The sequence below is a fragment of the Seriola aureovittata genome, chromosome 21 (genome assembly GCF_021018895.1).
Source record: "Seriola aureovittata isolate HTS-2021-v1 ecotype China chromosome 21, ASM2101889v1, whole genome shotgun sequence".
Taxonomy (NCBI): domain Eukaryota; kingdom Metazoa; phylum Chordata; class Actinopteri; order Carangiformes; family Carangidae; genus Seriola; species Seriola aureovittata.
This window is the reverse complement of record NC_079384.1, coordinates 8,860,504-8,878,300: the sequence shown is the minus strand read 5'-3', so window position 1 is coordinate 8,878,300 and position 17,797 is coordinate 8,860,504. Positions and strand designations below refer to the sequence as shown.

At 40.3% G+C, this 17,797-nt stretch overlaps 4 protein-coding genes across 5 annotated transcripts; all 4 read right to left on the bottom strand.

Moving 5' to 3' along the window:
* Positions 1–769: 769 nt before the first annotated feature.
* mylpfb (myosin light chain, phosphorylatable, fast skeletal muscle b) lies at positions 770–4,355 on the bottom strand. The gene is made up of 6 exons (XM_056365164.1): positions 4,213–4,355; positions 3,492–3,590; positions 2,216–2,396; positions 2,028–2,106; positions 1,868–1,916; positions 770–1,776 (listed from the first exon to the last, which is right to left on the bottom strand). The coding sequence occupies exons 1-6, from the start codon at positions 4,213–4,215 to the stop codon at positions 1,675–1,677; spliced, it is 513 nt and encodes a 170-aa protein (XP_056221139.1). The 5' UTR covers positions 4,216–4,355; the 3' UTR covers positions 770–1,674.
* A 2,139-nt stretch (positions 4,356–6,494) lies between these two features.
* On the bottom strand, positions 6,495–9,727 carry LOC130161972 (sesquipedalian-1-like). Of its 2 annotated transcripts, XM_056365377.1 has the most exons (4): positions 9,635–9,727; positions 9,071–9,181; positions 7,962–8,265; positions 6,495–7,119 (listed from the first exon to the last, which is right to left on the bottom strand). In XM_056365377.1, the coding sequence occupies exons 2-4, from the start codon at positions 9,149–9,151 to the stop codon at positions 6,686–6,688; spliced, it is 819 nt and encodes a 272-aa protein (XP_056221352.1). In that variant the 5' UTR covers positions 9,152–9,181; positions 9,635–9,727; the 3' UTR covers positions 6,495–6,685. The 2 variants fall into 2 exon arrangements, with proteins under 2 accessions (XP_056221352.1, XP_056221353.1); XM_056365378.1 differs by having other exon boundaries at positions 9,071–9,685.
* A 1,072-nt stretch (positions 9,728–10,799) lies between these two features.
* Positions 10,800–14,404, bottom strand: LOC130162306 (zinc finger and SCAN domain-containing protein 25-like). Its single transcript, XM_056365995.1, has 3 exons — positions 14,114–14,404; positions 13,164–13,354; positions 10,800–13,037 (listed from the first exon to the last, which is right to left on the bottom strand). Exons 2-3 carry the CDS (start codon positions 13,351–13,353, stop codon positions 12,094–12,096), a joined length of 1,134 nt encoding a protein of 377 aa, XP_056221970.1. The 5' UTR covers position 13,354; positions 14,114–14,404; the 3' UTR covers positions 10,800–12,093.
* A 1,072-nt stretch (positions 14,405–15,476) lies between these two features.
* Positions 15,477–17,684, bottom strand: LOC130162309 (zinc finger protein 271-like). Its single transcript, XM_056365997.1, has 3 exons — positions 17,385–17,684; positions 16,890–17,088; positions 15,477–16,791 (listed from the first exon to the last, which is right to left on the bottom strand). Exons 2-3 carry the CDS (start codon positions 17,077–17,079, stop codon positions 15,911–15,913), a joined length of 1,071 nt encoding a protein of 356 aa, XP_056221972.1. The 5' UTR covers positions 17,080–17,088; positions 17,385–17,684; the 3' UTR covers positions 15,477–15,910.
* Between the last annotated feature and the right edge of the window lie 113 nt (positions 17,685–17,797).

Genomic DNA, 17,797 nt, shown 5'->3' with positions numbered 1-17,797 from the left:
ATATAATACTGGCTATTTTGGTGTTCCACATGAAGCAAGCTTGCTTTCAGACTCTTCCCCCCCCCCCCGACTAGTGTGTATTCTCTATGAAAACCAAAACTAAATTAGTTGCCTGCTCAAATTTCACTTAACAGAAGCCTTTAAAGTTTAATCTAGCAACCGTTCATTCACAGGCTGCAAAGGTGTAGAAACTTTTTCCCTCCAGCTGTGAATTCTTATGAGTTTGAAGGTTGTTAACGTCTGTCTTGGTTCTTATTTTTAGATGCTATGTACAAGGTGAATGTACAAAGATACACTGGACAAAAAAAGCTTGTGTAGAGAGGACGACACATGGGCAACTGAGCATTCTTTCAGTTGTATATCTTAATCTTCCAATCGCCAGACATTATTAAACTTTTGATATAACTTCAGCATACACACTATGAAATTTTCTATGATGTCACAGTTATTAGCAGTTCAGTAATGGCTCAGGACTTCTGTTGCAATAATCCATGTTCTGCAGTTGATCTGAAGACAGAGTGTTCTGCTCAAGAGGTACAGAGTGTTCATGTATTTTTAGGTGTTTTGATTATTTTCTCCCTCTGTCCTGCACATGTAGGGGCATGAGTCGATCCTACCTGGAGAACTACTACTTCTCCACAATTATTAATCACCATTTGAAAGTACCCAATAATGCTTCAGTGTGCAGTCAGTGCTCTACTGGGCTGTTCACGGTCAACCAGCAGTGCTTTCACCCATGCCCCCACTTAAACCAACAGACACAGTGTCGTACGAAAGATAATGGATTTTATTTGTGCTTCTTTATTTGTTACAGTGGAGACATAGACACAGTCACAACAACAGGAGAGAAACAGCAGTGAGAGGGAGGAAGGAGAGTCCAAAACAAAGCTGTTTTACTTTTGTTTATTCCTTTCCTGCCTCCCATTCACCATCTTTCACCATCTCTTTCTCTATTTACAAGATTTAAAGTTTTAAAAAAACAAGCTTTCCTCTTTTCACTGCAACTTTTCCTTTTATACCTGTGTATAAGCGAGGGAGAGACAGATGTAAAAAAAGAGTGGGGGTAGGGAAACTATTATAGTACAGTACCCCCACTCTTTTACTGTGCAGTCCTCTCCAATACAAACGAAGGGACAAATCCATTAAACACTCTGTGTCGGGTTAAGACTAACAGACCACTTGGGTCAGGCTGCTTACTTGTTTCAAGCAAGTGACTGTGCATGCACCACAGCACCCAAGAGAAGTTTTTTTTTTGACTGACCGCTGTATACACTGGACTGCATAGGCATACAACCTGCGTGTAGGTATGATGCATGCACTGTTGGCCTCAACACAGAAGGACAGAATGAGTGATGGGAGGAAAAGGAGGAGGAACAAGAGGCAGGGACAGAGATAGAGAGAGTGTTTCGGTGTCACAAGATTATTTTTATTGAAAATAATCCCATGTTCCCCTGTTGGTACTCACACACAAACACCCCCACAGCCTTCAGTCCTCTCACTGTGTCTCAATCTCAATAAAGGAGACAAGTCTTTTTGTAGTGAGCTGGCAAGCGGAAAGAAAGGACCGGGGCGCGAGCATGTGCAAGGAAGCCATGGTGTTGGAGAAGAGGGAGTGAGTAGATGGTGGAGCGGGTATGGGTTTGAACGGAGGTAGAGATCTTGGTAGAGGGATATTTACTCCTCCTTTTCCTCTCCGTGTGTGATGACATAGCAGATGTTCTTGTAGTCCACATTGCCAGCCACATCAGGGGGGAAAGCAGCCCAAAGGTTGGTCATCTGCAGGGGAGGAGATGAAAGAAATGACCCACAGCCCTGAACAACCTGACAGAATGTGAACACCGAGTGAGACAAAGACTGATCAGCTCACCTCCTCAGCGGTGAACCTGTCGCACTGGGTGGTCAGGAGCTCCTCAAGGCTGGAGAGGGAAAATGGAGAAAAATAAGTATCCTATTCCTGTCTTATCCTGATTCAAGGCTATACGCCACAAAATGCTGAGAGAGTTGTGAGTAAAAGTAAAAGCCCTTACAATTCCTTCTTGATGGAGCCGGTGCCCTCGGGGTCCAGGACCTTGAAAGCGCTCACGATGACGTCCTCGGGATCAGCGCCTATAGGTAAAAGCAGGCCAATTATTCTCAATTATAAAAGATTTAAAAAAAAAAAAAGAAACTCAAAAGAAGAAAGGGTAAACTGAGCCAAGTTTCTGTGTCAGCGCACCCTTCAGCTTCTCGCCGAACATGGTCAGGAAGACGGTGAAGTTGATGGGGCCGCTGGCCTCCTTCACCATGGCCTCCAGCTCCTCATTCTTCACATTCAGTTGGCCCATGGTGGCCAGCACGTCCCTGAGGTCGTCCTTGCTGATGATGCCATCTCTGTTCTGGTCGATGATTGTGAAAGCCTGCCAGGGAACAGTGACATAATGTCTCAAAAACTTTCGCTTGTGCCTGATTCGTTGCGCATGTTGCCATACCGGAGGTCCACCACCTCCTCACATGTCACTCACAAGCTCGAAAACTACCAGCTGAAATAAAGCTAATTGAAAATGAAAATTGAGATTCTCACGTTTCTCACAAGTCTGTATCTTAAGACTTGCTTATGATGATTATTTGTGTGAGATAGTCTGCCAACATAAACGTGTAAATGTGGAGCTGTTCTCCACTTCTCTTTCCACATAGCTGGGCAAATCACCCGGTGAAACCAAAGATGGCATTGGAAACCTTTTGGGACTTGGCAGCTGGTCGGCCACTTGTCTTTCTAAGGTGTTAAAATGGTCTCGGAATGGGAGACAAGCCCCTTGCGACATTTAAGGAGAAGGTATTGATTACAGCTGTCAGCCCCCCACTCCCCACCCCCTTCTCCTCCCTCCTTTTTGCCTTATGACTAAATCTTCTGACCCTGTCCCAAATGTTCTTTCACCTCTTGAAGAGTCAGCCAAGCTACTGTAGCTACTGTATTGTCTTTCATTTCTACCTGTGTACCGACAGAAGACCCAGTGAGGCCCCTGATTTTTGTAATTAATTTCGTTGTTGAGCCCACATCCTCAGATATTATGAAAAAAACTTTCTTGAGGCAGACTCAACATCTGATCTATGAACGTCAAATGTTTTCTTCTTCTTTCTACCTCTACCCTTCTTTCCTGGTTTGATTAATATTGCTGTCCCCCAGCTGCTGGGCAGCATTCCAGTGGGGTCACAGAGCGAGTGTTTGGAGTCTCGGAGGAGGATTACTGAGCTACCACAGGGGAGAGGTAGCTGCTGTCATCAGAAAAGCTCAGATTTACTCCCCTGTCATGCTGATGAGGACATTTTTGCTGTCATGCAGGTCTATATCTTTCGGAAGCTTCCTCACATTACCTCTGAGGTCAAATGATACGTGGAGTCATCGGTTATATGAACGGCACAAAATGTCCCTTTTCTCGCATGGCCTTGAAGGACCCCAAATCTGACTACCAGAGAACATCGAAGTGCGTGATATGTGATGAAGAAAATGTTACCTCCTTGTACTCCTGGATCTGGCTCTGCTCAAACATGGAGAACACATTGGAGGATCCACCCTCACCCTGCTGCTGTCTCCTCTTGGCCTTCTTGGGTGCCTGGGAAAGGATGAAAGGTAATATACACGTCAAACAAACAAAACATCAAGCAAACAAATAGATCCTTGCTAACTCTGAGGAAACAATGTAAAGACTGTCCTATAAAGGACACAAAAACTTCTTAATTGTTGGTTTTAGTTACTTCTACATACAAATTTCAAATTGCTGGGATAAACAAAATAAATCTCTCTGTATTGTGGATTTTGACAAACTGCCATTAGAATCACACATTCTTGTCCACAGGTGATTTTTTTTTCTTATCAAAGAAATCTGCCCTTTTAAAATCGATCACTCAGTTTAGGGTAAAGTACTATGTAATGGCTTTGGGGACTTCAATCTTAAGGTAATGATCCCCAGACAGATTGTATTTCAGTATTACATCCTGGTTAAGGATTGAGATGTTAGCCAAACTCCAGATCAAGCCAGCAGATAAAAGTAAGACTGGGTCCACATCCACAGTTTGGGAGGCTCAGCTTAAGAGACTCCTACAATTTCACTTCATGGGATGTTGGTAATCCAGATAGCAAATGCATCAGTGATGCTCTCATCTCAGTCAGTTTTAGCGTAGAGAAGATCCTAGATCCCTAGAGACTGTTCTTCCAAGCAACACGGCCACACTCACCATCTCTCAAGTTTGTGGGGTTGTTGTTGGTCAAGAAGAGAAGCCTACGCCAAGCCGATGTGACTGACATGTAAGTATTGGAGCCTTGGGGCCTTATATACTAGCCCACGGGGGGCTAACTTTAGCCACACCATCAGGTTTGGCAGGAAAACAGAGCTGAGGGAAAGTAAGAGAAAGAGGGAGGAGCGAGGAGGTGGCGGGGTGGATCGGCTTACCGATGATCCAAAATAGGCCCCAGGAGTCTTGGAATGAGGTGAATTCAATGCCAACATACAGGCCTGACTTTGGTGTCATCTGTGGACTAATATGGCTAAAGTGACAGACAGGACATGCTGACGGACAACTGAACTGTCGCCGTACCCTTCTTCTTCTTCGTCTTCCTCCTGACATACTGCGAGTCTTTGTTGTGGCTATTTTTGTTTCTTTTCAATCCAGTGTGAGAGAACAAAACCCAGTGCACTGTATGATGACGGGCTATTGCTGCTTTACTCTCTTGATACCACACAGAACACACAGAACAGCTATCCTGCAGTCAACCTGACCAACGCTTTCTAGTAATTAACAGCATGAGAGGCCCAAAGTGCCAAAATTTATTTGCAGTTAACATAACTTTAAATCATCACCTGTCTAAATGATAGGTTTGGTCTGAGGTTTGTGCCCACTATCAGATCAGCAGTAGCCATCAGAATTTATAAACAGTCATGAAACTTGAAAACAGTTGGCTGCTGGACATTGGTCCAGCTCCAGTAATGACACTTGACCACAGTGCCCCTTCCATTAATGAGACATGAAAACAGTTCTTTCATACTGACACAAGTTGTAGGGAATACTTTGTGGAGACAGTGTATGCTCAACTTGCAAATTGTGTTTTGAAAAAGAAAAATTAAATGTACGCCACATGCTTCACAGAAACAAAAGCAGAGTAATTCAAATGTTTATGTACAGTTCATTCAAGCTTTCCCAAGGCAGCGTGTCGGTTGTTTTTTTTGTTTTTTTTTCATGTTTTTTCATTGTTTTATGCGCCTGTAGACATACAAAATGAATGTCTGTTTCTGTGGTAATTTGTCACACATGTGATGGGAAACAGCAAATGATGATTGGACTAAATGAGCAGCTTTCCCACTACGGATGCACTAATTTGGGATGCTCGTGGAGGTTCCCAGTATAGTTGCTTTGGAATAGGGAGACAGTGACCCACCCACCTAACTCCATATATGAGCTAGATAGGCTGCCATCAATCACGTCACTGTACACCTAAGGTATGTATTGGGATCCAGCAGCAGCGCGAACTGATACTACGTCCTCAGTCATTTGTAGACCTTGTATTTCAACAGACATAATACGACCTAATTTTTCCAAAGGTAAAAATGTTTCTGCAACATAACTGTTTTATAACATATAACATTCATAACATATAACCCTGCTATTTTATCTGATCCAACATCCTGCCACTTTTAAAATGTGAAAATCAGGGAGATATTTGCAGAGAAGCAATCAGAAATTAAATGCTACGTGAATAAGGTCGCGAGCAGAAGAGCAGCCACTTCAAGTATGGGCTTGAAGGTGAAAAGAGAGAGAGCGAGACAGAGGGAGAAAGAGACCAAGCTCTGTCAAAGACCATAAAAACAAGACAGCTGTACAGACTGAAATAGCTCTGCCACCCCCTGTCATTCTCTTTCTCAGCCATTTTGACTCTCTTCTAAAATTCAACAGACTTCACCCTTCTTGGCCTGCTGTGCCCCCACACAACTGCTGTCCTTTTTTTACCCACACAGTCACTGGACTGTTTTGGAAGTTTAATTCACTGGTATACAGACAAATTGGACAAATAAGAGATCAATATCCTCTGATTACTGATAAATAAGGCTTGGTATCTGACCTCAATGCTTTTTTTTGTATCAAAAACAACCTGTCCAGTCAAGAAAGCTGTATTTAGTATATTTTATATACTAAATGATTGATCAATCAATCATAAAAATGGCAGATTAATCAATAATGAAAATAAACGTTTGTTGCGGCCTTACTTATAGTTTCTCAAAGGTATCGGAAAAAAAAGTATAATTTTGGTATCTGTACAGAAAGTCAAGTATCACGTCAGCACTAATATCAAAAAAATTCCATCCCATGGCAACGGAAAATTCTCAATTCTGATTGGCTGGCAGGTGTAGCAACATTTGCAGTTGGTCTTCCTGTCTTTACAAAATGTTATGGTGTGTGACCTGTATTCAAAACTTCACATGAGGAAATCATTTCACTCTAATAATGAACAAAGGTCACTGGAGCGGGAGATCACAGATCATTTAATGACATGATAAGTAAAAAAAAAAAAAGAAACAGTACGGTCTTCAACTACAAATATATACGTCTTAAATATATCTTAACAATGTTTCTAATTCCTATTTACATAAAAGCTTTGCAATGCAACCATGGTTACTGAAATCAAGGTTTAGACACTGTGTATACTTCACATTTATTATCCAAAGTCTATCAAATTTTCTTCCTGAACCACTTCGCCTGCTTGTCCTCTTTTTGACCAACTAGCAATCAGTTCCTTGACTTCTTTTCCAAAATCTTCGTGCAGTTTACTAAATTCCTCCTTGGTGCCTAAGAAGACCCCTGACCACTCCCCCATGGGTGGAGCAGGAGTGTTAATAGGCACCACATTTGCATTCCTCTTGGGCCACAGTTTGGGTGATCTCTTACTAGCTGTTTTGGATGAAGTACTCGGAGTTTGAAGCATCAGATTGGAGCTGAGACTGGGTCCCGCTCCCACAGCTGCTGCAGGGTACGAGGGCAGCGTTGAAGTTTGTCTGCTCTGAAGGGCTGCAGAATATCCTGCCTCTGTTGTGTTGAAATCTGGCATGGTGAAAGTGTTGGTTGGTTCACCGGAGAATGCAACTAATGCATCTGAGGAAAGTGCAAAGACACACAGAGAAATAAATGACCAAACAGCTGAGGTTACATTAACAGAAAGACTGAAGCCGATTACATGGCATTCTATTCATTCATTTGGCAGATGGGTTTTGTTGGGACAGTGTCTTTTTTCAAATACATTTTGACGTGTTGACAGGAAGAGCCAGGGATCAAACCACCAATACTACAATCAATGACTGACCCTCTCTGCCACCTGAGCTGCAGCCACTCTGGGGGCGTAAGAGAACATCTTACACCTAAACAACAGACACTTTGATCTCTAAAAGATTTTATACTGACAAAAACCCATTGTTTATATTATTAACCAGACCTAGGCCATTTTAATTTTCTGTATTGTATTTTAGGGTAACAATTTCATTTTTTAGCATAGCTGTAAAAAAGTTGCCGCACTGTGCAGACGTTTATGTCAACATTAACACTTGAGTAATGACAAAGTCTAATTTTTTTTTCATGGAATTTCATGAGACTGCGGCCTGTCTCTTCTCTGCCCTAAAAAATAGGTATTTCAGCTTCTAATCATCCACAATCACATTAAACATAAGCCAATGTTAATATATACATACATAACTGTGCTGTAAAACCAACCTTTGTTGAGCTTGTATAACTTAAATACAACAAAACCACAAGGCACCCCTTCAAAAACTACAATAGAGTTGAATTAACCCCTCTCTGATGAGTTATTGTACCACGATGTACATGGCGTCTGATGTGGAGCAGTAAACAGTGATGCGACCTCTCACACAGCTGTTCTCGGGAACAAAGGCCGCTCTCTTTCACCCACAGAGATAAAGACATTCAGCCTTTCTGTCTCTCACCTCTGTACTTCTTCTCCATGTCCATCACCAGCAGGGCCAGGTAGTTGTGGTTGGCCGACAGCAGGGCTTTGATCCAGCTCTCCTGACTGGCCTGGTCCTCGGCAGCAAACTTGTACGTTCGCAGCCCCGGCTCGCTCCACACCAGCGAGAAGGCGAACTGCTCCTCGGACTCGCACAGCTGAACGGTGCAGCCCTCCAGAACAATCACGCCTATCGGGTCCCGGTCGGCTGGCTTGTCCTTGTAGAAGAGGAGGTTCCCCTTCAGCACAAACCAACGCTTCTGATAGGAAGTCTTTATCTCACCCTGTGTGACAATCATGTGTTACTCACTCATTTACAAATGGCTCATTTACTCAATTTCTTACACAACTGCTTTGGTGAAATAAGCCTCTTAGTGGGAGGTTAAATGTTACACAGTGTCATGAAACTAAAAAGTGAAGTATAATTTTTATGCTTTAAAAATTCAAAATATTACATTATTTTGAAAGCTGTATGGATTGACAGCTCTCCAGACAGTTGCACTTTTCTTAGCCTGATTTTATCTAATTGTAGTGCTGTAATCTTAGGTCTTAGTGTTAGTGTCACATGTAAAGCACTTTGTTTTAAAAAGCTGCTGTATAAATATAAGCCTATGTATTTTTAAATTATTAAAGGAGCAGTTTCAAATATAATGGGTAAAGTGGTTTTTGTCGAGTGTGTTTTAAAACCACAATTTACTTTTATTTTTAGATATTTATTCATATATTTATGTTTTTGTTTTTTATTAAGCAAAAGGTAAAAACATATATCCAGTATTCAAACTTTATTTGTATGGCACTTTTGTACAGGGTACTTTGCAATTCAAAGTGCTTTAGGTGATTAAGGTGAATAATACAGTCCATAAAATACTTTATAATTTACTAATGCACATGATGAAGTAAAAAATGGTGAAAACGTAATGACAACATCAATTACAAAGGATAACAATAACATCATATAAAACTAGATGAAATAGATAAAAGTCAATGACAAATAAAGGAGAATGTTTTAAAATATGAATATGATATAGTCTCCATATATATATGATCTACTTCCTCTATAATTTGAATATGGTTTAATCAGTGTCTTACCTTCTTGGAGAGGTACCCCTCCTTGTCCACAGGTGAGTTGCAAGATTCAAAATAGGTGACAACTTTTTCATCAACCTTCATTTCAACATCACAGGCTGCTCACAACAGAACCTTCCACACACAAACACCAAACACATATAATGTAGCTTTTACTTCCACATTTATTACCATGCTTGTGTGTTTATGGAGAACTGATATTAACAGGGTTACTGTTGAACACAGTCACTGTTCGTGTCTGGGCGCCAAATAAGAAGCTCTTTTCCGCGTGACAACAAGGAAATGCTTCACAACTTATTCCATTTTTAACACTTTTGAAAACAGTCGAATGCTTTTCTCTGCAACAAGTCCTCCATAGTTTAATATCGCTTTACATTTTGCTGGAGACGTGCCAAATTGACCGCCATTAATAACTCCCCAGTAGTTTTTAAGGCAGTAACGAAAGTAACATGTCTACGCCACTTTCTGTGTGAATTTAGGTTTATATCTGTAACTTGCCTCAATTTAAGTCGAGAAACTGCGAGAAGCAGATAGTTTCTCACATCCACATGGTTTATGGTTACGCACCTTTCTGAAGTGTGTACATGTATTTCAGTTTCCTCCGTGGGTGTGTGCCAATCACTTCCTGGTAGCTAAAGGTGAGGGTAGCTCCACGTCAACAGCACAACTGCTGTGTGTACAAAATAACTGCAGCTGCAAGACAAGTAAACAATAAATGCACCTGATCAGTGCTAGTGTCTGTGTTTCAGTGGTACCAGTCTTAACATTTCAATAAGAAAAATATTCAGAAATAATTATGTGATTTTTTAATGTAAACGATTTTAAATGTTGGCAGTGGGTTTCCTGTCATTAGAAATAAATTTACCAGTTACATTAATACGCAAGGCTTTATTACCAGTCAGGCAAAGAGGACCCAGACCTCTGTGCCCCCCAAAAAGCACCAATGTTATCACCTGTACCAGCTGATTTTGTTGATTTGATTATCTACATTTTACAGGAGATTTTAAAGTAAAATGTCAACTATATTATTATGTAATTCTGTGGCTCTGTCTTGTAGAAGGACCCAGTTTCAAAATCTACTTATAAGACCTTTATTTGTTTAGATTATATTGTACTCTTATATTGTAAATAAAGTTATGTTTAATCAAATTACCACAAACTACCTGACAAACTGAAAGCCTGGAGTATGTAGCATTATACCAGCATTTTAGTATTTCATTTTATATTCTTTGTTGTAGGAACAATGCACAATATTAAGCATACATGTTAACATTTGATGTACTGTATATATATATACAGTACATCAAATGTTAACATATATATATATATGTATAGGACCTGTGGTTGAACCTGTGGCGATGACATGCAGTTTTTGGCTCTGTGTGTGTGTGTTAACTCCAGTGCAGTCAGTGCTGTGTGTGACTTCCTCTGTGAAAATCCCTAACATCTGTTGTGTAAAGTCAAGTGGATACATGTGATAATTATTTACACATTCTAGCCTTATAGTATTACTCAACCCAAATAACTCGTGAAGTAAAAATGACACACATCCACCAGGGGATGATTGTCTGTTATTCTTCTTTTTTTTTTATTAATCAAGCCATGAGAATATGTTTCTTTAAAACATATTTTGGTGTTAATCAATTCATCCATTGCTTTTGCTGTTCAAACTCTATTTTTTAATCCTAAAAAAAACTTGCAATAAATATATGCAGCAAACAGCAAGTTCCAATCTTTCAGGAAAATCAGGCAACTTTAATGACAATCATGCTTTTCAGGGCTCAATCATTGTATTTATCATTCAGTTATTTAACATTAGATGAAACATTCTGTACACCAGGTGTTACAATAGGTGTTACAATATATAACACACTGTTATCTTAGACTTTTCTGTACGTGCTCTGTAGACCAAAGGCTTAGTGGATATAGATCTGTTTAGTCCAAAATCAATACTAGTTGTTACTGAAAAGTAAAGATTGATTATTTTTAAAAGCAGATATATTACTAATAATGAAATGCATCTTAACATTACATTATCCTTTAAACAAATGAAGGTAATAAATAAGTTGTGCAATTTAGGCATGCCTATCTCAAAATCCCTGCACAGGTGTTTTCAATTATTCTGGCTGATTAAACCTCAGTGAAGTCTTTGTGCTAATAGGAAATAAATGTGCAATTGTATGTGTTTGTGTTTGTATTTTTTTGGTAACAAAGCTAACACGGGAGTGATGTAATAAAGTCCTGAGGGAACATCTATTTAGCCAAAAGAATTGAAATCACCTGTAAGAATGTATCATGGGCATGTAGAACCTTTGAGCCCCCCCCCCAAAAAAAAAAAAATAAGACCTTCACACTTTCACTCTTTTGCTAAATCAAGTTAGATTAGGTAAAATTCCACAACTTACCAAATATTTAAAAAAAAAAATATATATATATTGGTTATAAATCATCAATCATCACAGTATGCCTTTACATCACTGCATCTCCATCTGTAAAGAATCAGCCTCTTTGGTTAAGTGACGACCTCGTACACTCCTGTTTTCTCGTGACAGACTTTTACACAGGAAAAAGTTTGTCTTGTCATAGTAGGCAAAGCACAGATGAAACAAATCTCGTTAACAGTGGCTCCAACCCATAAGTGTTCCAGTGAGCCATGATGGTGAGTCAGTATGCACATTAACAGGACCCAGGAACTATCTTACCAAAACTGCAGGTGTTTTTATAATGTTATTAATTATACCTGTGCTTTTCATGTCAGGACATACTAAAATGTCTATTGTGAAAAAAGGTCATTTAGAAGGACAGACTGTGTACTTAGCACACAACTAACTAAAATCCCAAACAGCAAGTAACTCCTCGTAACAATTCAGCGGTATATTTACAGGAGAGTGGGCTTTTCCTGTACTCTGTAGTTTATTATTTAAATATATAATAAAATAATATTTTCAAACTAGGGACACACACCAAAAATGATCATTCACAGATTTTGCTGATTTTAATGGTTTGCACTGAGTCTAGTATTAAAATCACAGCTGTTGCTCCCTCCACGCTTGCTGTAACTGCAGTGTCTCTCCAATGTGGATCTTTTGGTGTCTTTTAAGATTCTCCCCTCGACTGAAGCTCTTTCCACACTGGTTACAGTAGTACGGTTTCTCCCCTGTGTGGACCCTCTTATGCTTTTTCAGGTCTCCTGCCTGACTGAAACGCCTCCCACACTGTATGCAGCCATACGGCTTCTCTCCCGTATGACAACGCTGGTGGATTCTCAAATTCCCGACCCTGCTGAACGTCTTTCCACATACGACACACAAGTGTGAGTCATCTCCGCTTAAGTGTTCCCTCCTTATTCTTCTCACGTCAAAAGCAACCCTGTTGGTTTTTGCAAATCCATGTCTCCTAGGTATACTGTGACCTGAGTGGACAAAGACAAGTCCGTAAGTTTCAGCGCTGCCCTGTGGCCTGTGGGTCTCGGCAGAGTTGTGACGAGAAGAGTTGCAGCTTAAGTCCATACATCCAGTGTACTGTTCTTGAAGAGGCGGCGGTTCTGATATCGTGCAGTCTGTTGGTTCTGGTTCTCTTTTGATGGCAGTCAGGTTTACCCCAAGAGGACTACTGGAGTGAACATTGCACAGATTGTTAGATGAGACAGAACTGGGATCCCTGTTTGCTCTGTCTGATGTTTGGACAGTCAATACCTCCTCGATAATGTGTGCCTCCTCCTCAGGTGGTGCTTTGCAATCTTCTGTTGACGTTTGTACTAAGCTATACTCAGCTTCTGATTCAGAATTATTGTAGCTGTCCTGTTCTTTGCATTCCTGCTTCACGTCATGGTCAGGTTCCTGGCTGCTCACTGGGTTTTGCTCTGTGAGAGTGACGCCTGGGTTGTGCCTCCAAGCGAGGCTCAAGTCTTGCCCGTGATTCTCTGTGTCTTGTTTTTCTTCAGGCAAAGGTCCACTTGCAGGTAGAGCAGCTGTGAAATGAAGACCAAATACAGGAGTGTTTACTTTTAGTAACTCATCAAGACACTTCAGCCAGAATGGAATTGTTGCATTATGTGTCACAATAAACATCCCAACATGATTACAACTGTACCCACGTGTGCTCTCTTTTGTTATCTTGTCCTGGAGCTCCTGCAGTTGTCTCTTCAGATTCTCATTCTCTCTCTGTGTTCTGGCTGTTTTCTCTTGGTATTCTGACACTGTCTCCTTCACCACCTCCAGAACCTCCTGCACCGCTTCAGTCAGGAGCTTGGTCACACGAGCATTCAAACGTTCAAGTTTAGACATCCTGAAACAAAACAGCACTCAGAGAAATAAATGACTGTGGACCAATTATACATAACCCTCAGTAAAATGAGCAATAATGTACACATTTGTTATTACATAATAATTAATAGGAAATGTTTGATTAACATGGCTGTTGTATGAGTTTAAAGCGTGACAGCAACTGGAAGCACAAAAACACTTAGTGGTTGGTTGATTATATACAGGTCCATTCACTATAAGTGTCTGGGCAACTTTGGAAACTTAAAAAGTCACCTGTACTGTTATTGCAGAGGGTATCAACATTCAATAAACGTGACAAGCTGAAGTAAGCATTTAAAAAGAATGAAAATTTACAAAACCTAAAAAAAACTGAGAATCTGCGCTATCATTTTCCAGATTTCCCACTTTACATTAATTTGGAAACTACTTTAGTACAATCATCCAATCTTGGTCTTAGCTCTAAAATCTTTAACATAGATATGGTTTCTGGTTTAATATTTTGATGGTACAGTCATCTTTTGTCACACCAGGCCCATCCAGGGTACTTTTGCAGTCATTTTATCCGTTTATTTGCATTGTAGCTGTACATTAATTACAATGAACTGTTTCCAAAGTTGCAGACCCTGTAATGTCATGTTCAACGTTAACGTGACGTGTTTACAATTGTATACGGTTTGATATTAAAATAAAATACAACAACGGGTGCCAAATGGCTACAGTTACAACTACTGTCAGTTCCCTAGCTAGGCACATTTAGAGCATATGTTTAGAGCTGCAGTACCTGCAGGCTGGTCCTGAAGTTAGCGGCTAAGTTATATGGTGGATAGCTAATGTTAGCTACATTTGCTAACACGTTATATTTTTCCCTTTAAACATTCCAAAGGTCCAAAAAAACCCGCCATGCAGTTACATTGTTAGCAGGATTTGTAACTTTTGATTAATGCCGAGCCTACCTAACAAATAAAAACAAGTTTAAAACACTGAAAACAACATTACAAAGCAGGAATAAAAACGCATCATGACAAATCGCAACCCCCGGAAGTAGAACCTGATTCACGTCCATTGTCCGGCGGCTTTCAAAATAAAAGTCCAGTTTTAAGGCATTTGTTCGTACGTGTTGTCTGTTAAACATTTTATATCAAGTTGGATACTTTTGTGGTATTAATGGAGGTTTATGGCTGCCTGAAGTGCGTACATGATATTTACAAACACATGCAATTGCATTCTTAAATATGCACAGAAACAAATAGAAAAACACATTAAAGGATGTACTTAATCACATCAAAATAAAAATATTTATATGCATTTCCATTTATCACTTCAACATCTGTCCCTGTTCCACAAAACATTACAAACTTTTATTGCAGTGCTAATACTAGATATGGGTGAAACTGGGTTTGATGTTTCTTTCGGGCTCAAACTGAAATCCAAACAATTTTATTAGCAATTTTACATCACCTTCACAATTTTTATTTTTGAAAAAACAAAAAGAGAATAAATGGAAAAATCTGACTTAGCTCTCATATCAATTGTATTATAGTGTTGTGGCAGTGTGTCCTATAGTTTGCACATTTGAAATATTAAAAACTACATGGAGTAGGAATACATCTGCTTCAGTGCGCACTGGTTTAAAGCCTGCATTAAGGTTAAACAAGTCACATCCGGTTGGGAAGGAAAGTGAAAGCATCGCTGGAGCTTTTGGAATTGCGAAATGCTCTCAAAGTGTTGGGAAAGATATTATGTTATCTCTTCTTGTGAGGAGATATAATGAGGTGTTGCAATGTTATTCACCTCATATGACAAAGCTATGTGCAGTAAACTGTTGAAAGATGGCGCAGCGATTGTCTCAACTCAATGTAAATCTCAGCATGTTAAAAGCTTTAGTTAATACAACAAGGTGAACACAGGTGCAGGAGCATTTGTGCAATCTAATGCAGTCCAATTCAATGGCCAATTGCCCTACAAAAGATAAATACAGAAGGAAAAAAAAAAGTTGTAATGGATCCACATTATTTTGTCCAGCCTTGTTAAAAAGTCAGAGGAAGGAATGACTATTAACTACACTGTCCCATTTACACACTTGTTTTTTTTGGATTCAGATTGTAAATTCATCTTGTTGGTAATGCAGAACAATTTACCATACAGAAGTCCCAAATACTTTTATTTGATTTGAAAATGAATATGGAGGTTCACATAAGAAGCTCCAGTGTACAGTAAATAACACAGTAAACAAACAACAGTAAGGCAGAAATAGTAGGAATTGTTAGATTGTGCTTCCACATCTGAATCGGACATGCACTCTACAATAGGCTTTCTATTTTGATAGAAGAAGGCACATTTAATCATGAAATAAATAACTTTTCCATGAAGTTACATCATTTTTTAAACAGGGTTGCAATTTGCTTGGCTGCCCTTCAAAAAGAAGCTCACAGAGAAGCCAGTGCTTTCCTCCTTTAATAATCCTTCTATGTCGGCTTAAAAACAGGCAGCCTTTTCCGTGCCCATCCTTAAATATCACAAACGTGATACATAAAGAAAATGTCTGGATGTAACAGCGGAACGATGCGGTACAGCGGCTTCACAGATGCGTTTGCAGGTGTTTCTTCATGTTACTGGAGTGACTGAAACTTTTGCCACAGTGGCTGCAGCCAAAAGGCTTTTCTCCCGTGTGGTAGCGCAGGTGCACCGTCAGGTAGCCCGACTGACTGAAGCGCTTCCCGCACACCGAGCAGCAGTACGGCTTCTCCCCTGTGTGCACCCTGTTGTGTTTCTTGTAATCGCCTGCGTGCCTGAAGGTGCGACCACACAGCGAGCAGCAGTAGTGTTTTCTCATGTTTCTCTGGAAAGCTGCTGAGTCTGAACCGCCTGCTTTAGTGTTTGTCTGTTGTTTTTCTGCACCAACACGGTTTGTAGTTGTGTATCTTTGAGATAGTGGCTCTTCAATGCTATTCTGGCCCAGACTGAAGATGACCCCTGTGGCATTGTAGAGTCCTGAATTGGCCTGATGAGGTTCTAGGGTTAGTCTGTTTAAGGATGTAGAGCTTGTTGCAGCATCTTCATAAAAATAATTTGTGTGTTTATGCGTGGTGTCTTCATCTGATGTGGGCTCTACTTTCATTTTATTTGATGTAAAGTGTAAATCAGAATCATCTTCACTGATATCAATAGTAACAACAGGGTCTACGTGTTTTATAATTGGTATTGAAAGCCCATTGCCAGTCTCAGTTTTAAGAGTTCTTGGATTGCTCAAGGTCTCTCCACCAACATGTGGACCTATCGTAGTTTTAGGGGAGAGACAGGGGGTGGCTAAAGATGCGATGGCTGATTCACAGTCAGGGTCTTCAAATGAATCTGCAATGTCATCAGTAGGGAAGAGTTCAATGTCCTCTTCCAGCTCTTCTGTCTCTCTCTGTTCCTCCTTGGCCTGCTGGGTTGAAGTGGAAATTTGTGGCACAGTTCCTGCAAGACAACAAAGATGATGAGCCACAAAAGAGACAAACATCCTGTCAATCGGTTTTAACATTTCTGGGCACAAGTGCTCAGTTGTGTTGTCTTACCAAAGTGCTGCAAGTTTATCTTATCCTGGAGCTCCTGCAGCCTCCTCTTCAGACTCTGGTTCTCTCTCTGTGTTCTGGCTGTTTTCTCCTGGTACTCTGACACTGTCTCTTTCACCACCTCCAGAACCTCTTGCACAACTTTACACAGCAGCTTTTCCACTCGGGCATTAAGACGTTCAATTTTGGACATCTTTATGGACTGAAAAGAAAGAAATGGAACCAAGGTGTTGATCGGTGTTTGCATATTTAATTTAAGAGCAACATGTTTTCAATCAATATTGACTTCACAGATCTTCACTGTTCTATCTGACCATTTCCCCCCTTGTTTAGCCAACTGAATCACTGAAAAATATTGATTTACAGTATTATAGCAATACCATAACTAGACATTAGAAAAGAAAGATAGATAAAAACATTATCTCACTGATAAATTGATAAACAGCAGTAATGCTGAAATATGACGTCTTTTTATTAACAAAGGGAAAAGAAGCATACCTTAAACCTAACGATATTCCCATGAAATATGCGGTCTCGGTGAATCCCAAATCATCTAATGGTGATCCGGATGAAAACGTTCATTGTTTACAATATTCGCATTCACGCAGATACTCGCTTTCAGGTTCCAGAGTCTTAACTCGGAACAGACCGGGTGTCCATTTGGTAGATGCAGCTATTACACCCGGTTAACGCAGTCGGAGATTAAAAACGGTTTGCAAAATACATAATCCGGTAGATTGTTGTGTGCACGAGACAGCGTCCCCTTCGTGGGTCTTATATGCGGCTGGCATTCAGTACGAGGTGCGCTGCTGCCATCTACTGGCTAATTAGCAAACAGAGCCTTAAACTATCCTGAGAAGACTGACCGCTTTAAAAACTATCCATGAATTCTCTCTGATGCGAAGTGAAGT

Coding starts and splice junctions, on each gene's coding strand:
- mylpfb (XM_056365164.1), bottom strand. Junction 2,397..3,491: donor AGATCCAGGAGTACAAGGAG/GTAACATTTTCT, acceptor GTTCCCTGGCAG/GCTTTCACAATCATCGACCA. Junction 1,917..2,027: donor GGCTCCATCAAGAAGGAATT/GTAAGGGCTTTT, acceptor TTCCCTCTCCAG/CCTTGAGGAGCTCCTGACCA.
- LOC130162309 (XM_056365997.1), bottom strand. CDS start 17,079: ATGTCCAAAATTGAACGTCTTAATGCCCGAGTGGAAAAGCTGCTGTGT. Junction 16,792..16,889: donor GATAAACTTGCAGCACTTTG/GTAAGACAACAC, acceptor GTTGTCTTGCAG/GAACTGTGCCACAAATTTCC.
- LOC130161972 (XM_056365377.1), bottom strand. CDS start 9,151: ATGAAGGTTGATGAAAAAGTTGTCACCTATTTTGAATCTTGCAACTCA. Junction 8,266..9,070: donor AGGGGTACCTCTCCAAGAAG/GTAAGACACTGA, acceptor ATTGTCACACAG/GGTGAGATAAAGACTTCCTA. Junction 7,120..7,961: donor CATGGAGAAGAAGTACAGAG/GTGAGAGACAGA, acceptor CACTTTCCTCAG/ATGCATTAGTTGCATTCTCC.
- LOC130162306 (XM_056365995.1), bottom strand. CDS start 13,353: ATGTCTAAACTTGAACGTTTGAATGCTCGTGTGACCAAGCTCCTGACT. Junction 13,038..13,163: donor GATAACAAAAGAGAGCACAC/GTGGGTACAGTT, acceptor TTCATTTCACAG/CTGCTCTACCTGCAAGTGGA.